The following is an 8729-nucleotide window of genomic DNA, read 5'->3' as shown; positions in this document are numbered from 1 at the left end:
GCACCTGTGTGCGAAGCACGTCGTAGAACCAGTCTCGCGTAAGTGTATGCGTAATGTCGGTCTGAGCCGCTTCATCCAACAATGCCGCTGAATCAAGAATCAACTAGTGACGGCAAGCAATATGTATATGCCCACGCCCACAACTCCTTTGTGTTCTACTCGTGCATATAACATCTACGCATAAACTTGGCTCGGATGTCACCGTTGGGGAACGCAATAATTTCAAAAAAAATCCTACACGCACGCAAGATCATGGTGATGCATAGAAATGAGAGGGGAGAGTATCGTCCACGTACCCTCGTAGACCGTAAGCGGAAGCGTTATGAGAACGCAGTTGATGTAGTCGTACGTCCTCACGATCCGACCAATCCAAGTACCGAACGCATGGAACCTCCGAGTTCAGCACACGTTCAACTCGATGACGTCCCACGAACTCCGATCCAGCAACACTTCGAGGGAGAGTTCCGTCAGCACGACGGCGTGATGACGGTGATGATGTTGCTACCGACGCAGGGCTTTGCCTAAGCACTGCTACGATATGATCAAGGTGGATTATGGTGGAGGGGGGCACCGCACACGGCTTGGAACAATCAACTTGTGTGTCTTTGGGTGCCCCCCGCCCCTGTATATAAAGGAGCAAGGGGGAGGCCGGCCGGCCTTGGTGCGCCCCAAGGAGAGGAGGAATCCTCCTCCTAGTAGGAGTAGGATTCATCCTTTCCTCGTCCAACTAGGAAGGGGGAAGGGGGAAGGAAAGAGAGGGAGAGGGAGAGGGAAAGAGGGGCCGCGCCCCCTCCCCTAGTCCAATTTGGACTCCTCATGGGAGGGGGCGCACCACCTCCTGGGCTACTGCCCTCTCTCTCTCCCCTCAGGCCCACTAAGGCCCAATACTTCCCTGGGGGGGGGGGGTCCGGTAACCCCTCCGGCACTCCAGTTTTCTCCGAAACCATCCGGAACACTTCCGGTGTCCGAATATAGCCATCCAATATATCAATCTTTACGTCTCGACCATTTCGAGACTCCTTGTCATGTTCGTGATCACATTCGGGACTCCGAACTACCTTCGGTACATCGAAACACATAAACTCATAATACCGATCGTCATCGAACTTTAAGCGTGCGGACCCTACGGGTTCGAGAACTATGTAGACATAACCGAGACTCGTCTCCGGTCAATAACCAATAGCGGAATCTGGATGCTCATATTGGTTCCTACATATTCTACGAAGATCTTTATCGGTCAAACCACATAACAACATACGTTGTTCCCTTTGTCATCGGTATGTTACTTGCCCGAGATTTGATCGTCGGTATCCTCATACCTAGTTCAATCTCGTTACCGGCAAGTCTCTTTACTCGTTCTGTAATACATCATCCCGCAACTAACTCATTAGTCACAATGCTTGCAAGGCTTATAGTGATGTGCATTACCAAGAGGGCCCAGAGATACCTCTCCGACAATCGGAGTGACAAATCCTAATCTTGATCCATGCCAACTCAACAAACACCATCGGAGACACCTGTAGAGCACATTTATAATCACCCAGTTATGTTGTGACGTTTGGTAGCACACAAAGTGTTCCTCCGGTATTCGGGAGTTGCATGATCTCATAGTCATAGGAACATGTATAGTTATGGAGAAAGCAATAGCAACAAACTAAATGATCAACATGCTAAGCTAACAGATGGGTCAAGTCAATCACATCATTCTCTAATGATGTGATCCCGTTAATCAAATGACAACTCATGTCTATGGTTAGGAAGCATAACCATCATTGATTCAACGAGCTAGTCAAGTAGAGGCAAACTAGTGACACTTTGTTTGTCTATGTTTTCACACATGTACTAAGTTTCCGGTTAATACAATTCTAGCATGAATAATAAACATTTATCATGATATAAGGAAATATAAATAACAACTTCATTATTGCCTCTAGGGCATATTTCCTTAGGGGGGGGGCTCTGGGAAGTCCGGACGTCTGCCACGTTGGACTCAGACACCCTCGACCCATCCAGAAACCCTCTCCGATCTCCGCTCTATAACCCTCCGCGCATTCTTTCCGGCATGACTGGCTCACCGGCCACTAGCCTACCTGCATTCATTGTGGCGTGATGATAGAGAAGCCTAATCTGGTTTTCAAGTTTGTCGGCCTCCTCCTTCACAAATCATATCCACACAATCCTCCTCCTCTCCCACACCTCCACCGACCGCTACACACCACGGCACCTCCGCCTGCCAGAATGGGCAAGAAGACGAACGTCGAGAAGACTCGGACGTGATGCTGCTGGACGGCTACCACTCGAACAAGCCGCCGTCACGCCAGGATGACGGATCTAAGGGGCTTCGGATCCAGTTCACGTCGTCACCCACGGTCGTCGGGATCATCGTCCTCCACAGTTCCATCCACCGTAAAGGTGTAGACGATGTTGAACGATGAGAACAAGCAGCCATCGTTGCTCACCGCAGCGGCCCCCTCAGACGACAAGTTCAGGCAGCAGATGGAGGAGATGTTGTGCCTATCATTGATCGACTAGGCTTCGTCATGGTTGCCCCCTCCGCGCAACCCGGCGTCCAAATCGAGTGTCGATTCAAAGAGGAGCCACTGTACCCTCTGCCTAACACTAGCGTACAAATTGGACGCCACGTCAAGGAGGAGTCGTCGGCCCCTCTGCGCCGCCATCTGGGCACCCAGTGGTGCCAGGTCCTTCCCGACGTAAAGGAGACATCCCCCCTCCCCCCACCTCCACTAGGCGTGTAACCCTACTATATAAAAAAACCCAAAGTGGGGAAACTAGAGCTCTATCCGGGCACCCCTACACTTGCGGAGGAGGGGTGATGTGCGCTTAGAAAACTCCTTTTTAGAGATTGGTTAATTGATCCAAATGTTTTTCCGTTACAAACATTCCCCCGACAAGCTCGACACCACCACTCATGTAACGCTCATCAACGGACGAAAGACGATAAACGACATAAAAACGTTGAATCTTTACCTACTAATAAAGCAGCTAATGCTTCTGCCCGTACGTCGTCGGCGTTTTTTTAAAAAACTCCTTCCGTTTCTGGGAATTTGACCCGCAGTCCTATTTCTAAGTGGGTAACGTTTCACTTTTTGTAACGAAAAAAAATACCCAAACACACACGGGCTCGGGCTCGCGCTCACCTCCTCTCCCTCTCGCCCAGAAGTCCTCGCCGTCGCCGCCGCCACCACCCACGCCAACCGCTTCCGGTGAGCTCCGGCACCGCGCAACATGTACCCGAGCTCCCCACAGTCCGCGCCTCCCTCCCCCGCGGCCAGATTCTCCGCTCCCGGCATCTATCGCCCGCTCGCAGCCCCGCCCCCATGGCTAGGGTTTCGAGCAGGGCTTCACCGGTGCATCTCCCGCTCGCCGTCTTCTCCCACCACGCCGGCCTCCCTTCGCTAGGCACCCTCGCACCTTTCGGCACCCTCGCACTGGGCATTCCTTTCTCTCCCCCTCACGGCTCCTCCCGTCGCCGAACTGGAGCACCAGCCGATTTGGGGCAGCAATGCCACGAGCTAACACCCCTGCGTGGGCTTGCTCAATCTGAGGCAGACGCGCCAGTTCTGGCGTGGAGAGAGGAGGAAGGTGAGACGGGAGGCCAAGGCAACGGCGAGATCCACGTCGAGCTGCCATGGCCATGACCTGATCCACGACGAGGTTAAATGGGGGCGGCTGCTTCCTAAAGGACGACGAAGCTCTCCAAGGGTGGGCCTTCTGTTCTCCCCGAGAATGATGTACCCGTGGCATGATTGCTCTTCATGTGTACGTGCTTGCTGTATTTACCTGCATCTGATGGTTCTTCCAATGTGCGTGTTTGAGAAATACACCTGCAGGTAATGGTTCTTCATGCTATGTGCCTGGTTCTTGTGTTGCTTCCAGGGCATAGAACTGCCTGCAATGATTCCTTGTGTGCTTTTGTTCCGAGTTCCTTAGCTTCTTTTGGTGGATTAGCTACTGTATAAAATAAAACAAGCAAGCAGTTCATATGGGTTGATTAGCTGATGCATGTGATGTGTATAAATGGATAATTGAGATGGGTGTGATTTATTATGGGATGTAGTCTGATTTCTAAGAAAAGGGTTTCTTCTTGGTTGAGAATAATGGAATTTGAGATGTACTGCTATGTGTTTGCTCTCCATCTTGGACCTTCTAAGCTGCACCTGGTAAAGTGTTGATAGGTTTGACGTAAGTATTTTGGACCTAACACATTTTTATCAATTGTTTCAGATTGACCCGGCGAAATACAAGAGCATCTCATCTGGATTTAGCGTTCTGCTAAAGGAGCAAGGAGCTAGGGGATTTTTCAGGGGATGGGTGCCTACCATGCTTGGTTACAGTGCTCAGGGGGCTTGCAAGTTTGGGTTCTACAAGTTCTTTAAGAAGACCTACTCAGATATGGTTGGGCCTGAGAATGCCGTGAAGTACATGACCCTATAATTTACCTTGTAGGGTCAGCTTCTGCTGAGGTAATTTTTGATATCGCTCTATGCCCCTTTGAAACTGTCATGGTCCGTGTGCAGACACAACCTGGATTTGCTTGTGGGTTGAGTGATGGGCTTCCCAAGTTCATCAAATCTGAGGGTGCTGCTGGGTAAGTAAATCTCCAGCCATCTTAACAACTTCATGATTTGCTTTACTTACCCTCATCCTATGCGCTCTAACTTATTGGTTAATAATGCCAGGCTTTACAAGGGAATTGCTCCTCTCTAGGGTCGGCAGATTCCTTACAAGTGCTTTCTCTCATCATTCTGTTATAGTCTTCTAATTTGAATTGTCACTACTATGGTTGTTTCACAAATGTGGCCTGCTTTGGAACCAAATGCTCTAAAGCTGGTCCCCTGTTTCATCTAATCGGCCTGTTTGTTTTTCTTTGATACCAATTGGCGATGTTTAGTTACCTTTTCTTCTCCTATATGAGCAAACTACTATCCTATTGATGGCCAACCATGCTGATACTATTCTATATTAGTTTTACCATTTCTATTTGTTGCCTAGCTTACGGACATTATTCATCGACTCCTTAGAGTCATTCACTCCACAGTTTCGATGGAAGTTTTTAGCTGAAACTCCAAAATTCACTTTTCTTGCCAAAAGTAAATATGTTAGCCAGACATGAGATTACTGTATGTATGTCCATCCACACTTGCGCTGCAGCAGAAGAGAACAACTTAGCATATATGACCCACACAATAATAAAGAATAAAGAAAAGGATTAGATATTTTTATATAGTATAAATAATAAAGAAGCGTGACCCCAGACTGTTAAATATGTGATATATATCCAAAGGAGAGTGAAGATAGCTTTTTTGTTGTGCTGCCAACTGGGTTAACAAATTCAGATTATGTTATTGTTCTGTACAACAATACCTTGCTAAACGATGGACGTCCTCAGCGAAGAAAGCCATGTCCATGACCCTCTAAAGAAGAAAGAACACAAGCCATAAGAAACAAATGCACTTTCATATACTTAGTAGAAGTCGACTCCAAGTGAAAATGAGGAGTGCATAGCCGGTTACCATCTAAAGATATTGGCATCAGAAATCCTCAAACACCTCCTTGAACAGTTAAATTGCAGGACAAGTTTACATAGACTATTTTGTAAATTGCAATTACTGAATATGAGCACACGAGCAAACAACCAGACAGTAACGGCCTAATGGGCAGTGATTATTCATGAGTGTCATCCCATAGAATGTTCAAATTCACTAAAATAAGCCAATTCAGCCCTTAACAGTCTAGCAGAACATCTCTCACAGATTTTGCCACTGATTCGTGAGTGGGGAGGATATAGATGCCAGGCGGGATATGGTGAGATACAATGCCGATGTCTAACGACAGCAGTGGGTCGAGCGACACGGGCTTCTGTCCAGCGACGCCAAGAAAGAAGCGGTAATGACGGGCGCCGACCAGTCTACGCGTATTATGGTCTTACAGTCCAATTTTGTGTTTTTCATATCAACATGATTGTTTTACCGTCAATTTTCTGAATATTGTTAGTGACTAACTATTTCCTAATTTTGTTTATTTAGGTTGAATGTTGTTTCATTCCCCACGCGGCTGAATCCAACTCGGTCTTTATCCTGCCTTGGAGTTCTCTCTCATAACTGAAGCCAGGAGGTATTCGATTTATCGGATTTCGAGCTAGCTGCCCTTTTCTTGCTCCTTGCCATTAGCGCAGCCCTTTTCCAATTGATTTCACTAGATCCCCTGTTTGTACAGTATGGATGAAAAACCTTGCAATTATTTCACTAGATCGATTGATGATAGCTTGCTGTTGCTGATGAAACCGAAGAAAATGTATCTATCCCGGGCCAGTTGCCAACCAAACCAACATTATCTCAGTTACCGGTTCAAAGATGTCTCAAACCACGCACAAACATTTCAGTTGATACATACACCATAAGTTTGGTTGTCCGCTCTTTTAGATGCCCAGAAGCATGATTCTCAAGATCATTGCTCACTGAACATAAGACCAAATGTTCCAATTTATTTTATTGCTTAAAGAAGAATTGGTGTTCTGTTGTGTTATCCTGTGACACTATATGGCATCAGGTTGTTTGCTTCTATCAATTGGCACTGTTATTAATGTTTCTGTTAGATTATTGTCTACCTTAATGATCTGTTCAACCAACAGGTATGGAAGTTGTTGGTGTGGTGACCGCCGTAGGGCCCGGGCTGACTGGCAGGAACATTGGGGATGTTGTCGCCTACGCAGGCAAGCCGATGGGCTCTTATGCCAAAGAGCAGGTTATTTCAGCCAATGTTGGTTCCCATCACACCTTTGATTGATCACACAGCGGCTGCTATCGTGCTGAAGGGGATGACTGTCCATATGCTGGTTCACCACATATTTAAGGTACATTTTGTCTTGCTCCTGCTGTGTGACATACTGACCTGTTGCACATCCGCGTGAAGCACACCCACCCGCTGCCGGAGGCGTCCCGCGCCCACGCTGACTTCAAAGCCCGGAAGACGCCGGGCTCCATACTGCTGACCCTATAGAACTAAGCACCGTCATCTTTTTTGGGTAGGAGAAGAAGGCATAAACAGGGGACTCGGCGAAGAATCTACAATGCTTGTCAATATGTTTGCATCTGAACACTGAATCCTTTGTCTCTCTGTTTCTCCTGGTTATGTTGGATTCAGTATGAGTGAGTGTGTTTGTTGGTTATGAGTTGGATCGTGGTCTTGCTGTGCACATCATTGTTTGAAGCATGACGAGTTGTAAAGACCAACATTTTTCAAAATAGTGACCTAGCAGGACAAGTATTTCCCTCAGTTTGTATATTTTTTATATTCATGTCAAGTTATACACTAGACTAGTTATAACAACATGTCAAGCTTATAAGGCATGGCGAGTTCATGTCAAGCACCTACAACTCGGTCGTCAACAAGTCGATAACATCACATACTTGGTTTTAGAAATTAAAGTAACAAGCGCAAACACCAATCCACTGGTGCACCACAAGGCGGCATTAGCGTTGCCGGGTGAGAGGCTGTGGTGGATCGTTGCTAGGAATTGGTTTGGTTGTGTCAGGTGTGTGCGTGCAGCAAGCCTCTCTGGCCACCTACCTCGGCATTGGGGTTAGACGGAAGATGGGTAATTAAACAAAGATATATGTGAAATTATAAAATCAAGTGATTTTCTCGCATTGTAAAGTCATTTTGTTTTACCCGTTGCAACGCACGGGCACATTTACTAGTAAAAATAATACTTCCTCCTCCCATAATACAAGAGCGTTTTTACACTATAATAATATTAAAAACACTTTTATATTATGAGACGAAGGGAGTACTAAGCAAAATATGACAATTGCACGCATTATAAAGAAGAAGAAGAAGAAGAAGAAGAAGAATCACAAAGATAAGGCAAATAGAATCGACACCCTATTTGATGGGGTCCTTTTCCTCCGTGTGCAGCGCATTGCACGCACACCAATCATGCTGTGCATCCGTCGACTTACATCAACTAATTCACAGCATCGCGTGCAAGAATTGCACGCGCGCCAATCCCGGAAACCAAATTAACCAACAGTTTGTTGCGTACACGTACGTATATGAAATCACGTAACCAACAGCCCGATCCTACATCGTCGCCACGCCCACGCCGGCGCCCTCGCCAACGTCCGCGACGCCGTTGCCACGGCACCTGCACTGCGGGGACTCCTCGAAGTTGTCCGACGTGAAGGCCTGGGAGAGCGGGCCGACGTAGAACATGAGGTGGTCGGCGTCGGCCATGACCACCTGGTCGATGCCCCAGTTGACGAAGAAGATCTTCACCGAGACGCCCCGGAGGTCCCACAAGCTGCCGCCGGCCACCCTGCCGGAGATCGTCCGCTTGTAGGTAAGCTTGTACCCGCCGTCCACCTCGAACTCGCAATCCTTGTCCATGAACACCTGGAACGCGCCGTCCGACCGCCGGAGCGTGTAGCCGGTGACGCCCACCGGGAGTATTCCCTTTGGGAAGCCAAATTTCTCCAACATCTCGTAGGCGCTCGGCTCCGCGCCGACCGGACCCGCGACGGCCGGCTCGGCAGGGGCGTCGCGGGCGGCGGAGACGGAGAAGACGGCGGTGCCGGCGAGCAGCGTGAATAGGAGGAGTAGGAGGCGGAGTCGCGTGGTGGCCATGATGGCGTGTGGATTTTCCTGGTTGTTTGGGTGTTCTCTTGCCGGCTATTATTTGCCAGGTTTGCTGGTGAGGAGGTAGGGCC

The 8729-nt window shown here is 48.2% G+C and overlaps 1 protein-coding gene and 1 long non-coding RNA gene across 4 annotated transcripts; one reads left to right on the top strand and one right to left on the bottom strand.

Moving 5' to 3' along the window:
- The first annotated feature begins 3575 nt into the window (after positions 1-3575).
- LOC123147525 (uncharacterized) lies at positions 3576-7287 on the top strand. Of its 3 annotated transcripts, none has more exons than XR_006473311.1 (6): positions 3576-3723; positions 4246-4609; positions 4701-5907; positions 6048-6135; positions 6653-6874; positions 7050-7287. It is a non-coding gene; the product is annotated as an uncharacterized lncRNA (long non-coding RNA). The 3 variants fall into 3 exon arrangements; XR_006473320.1 differs by having other exon boundaries at positions 3576-3780; XR_006473271.1 differs by having other exon boundaries at positions 3576-3851.
- Positions 7288-7851: 564 nt separating this feature from the next.
- LOC123147450 (uncharacterized) lies at positions 7852-8729 on the bottom strand. Its single transcript, XM_044566735.1, has one exon. The coding sequence runs from the start codon at positions 8644-8646 to the stop codon at positions 8104-8106; it is 543 nt and encodes a 180-aa protein (XP_044422670.1). The 5' UTR covers positions 8647-8729; the 3' UTR covers positions 7852-8103.

This window comes from Triticum aestivum, chromosome 1A (genome assembly GCF_018294505.1).
Source record: "Triticum aestivum cultivar Chinese Spring chromosome 1A, IWGSC CS RefSeq v2.1, whole genome shotgun sequence".
Taxonomy (NCBI): domain Eukaryota; kingdom Viridiplantae; phylum Streptophyta; class Magnoliopsida; order Poales; family Poaceae; genus Triticum; species Triticum aestivum.
The sequence above is the reverse complement of the archived record's forward strand: the minus strand, read 5'-3'. Positions and strand labels throughout refer to the sequence as shown.

Excerpts from the sequence above, each read along its gene's own strand:
- LOC123147450 (XM_044566735.1), bottom strand. The coding sequence starts at position 8,646 with ATGGCCACCACGCGACTCCGCCTCCTACTCCTCCTATTCACGCTGCTC.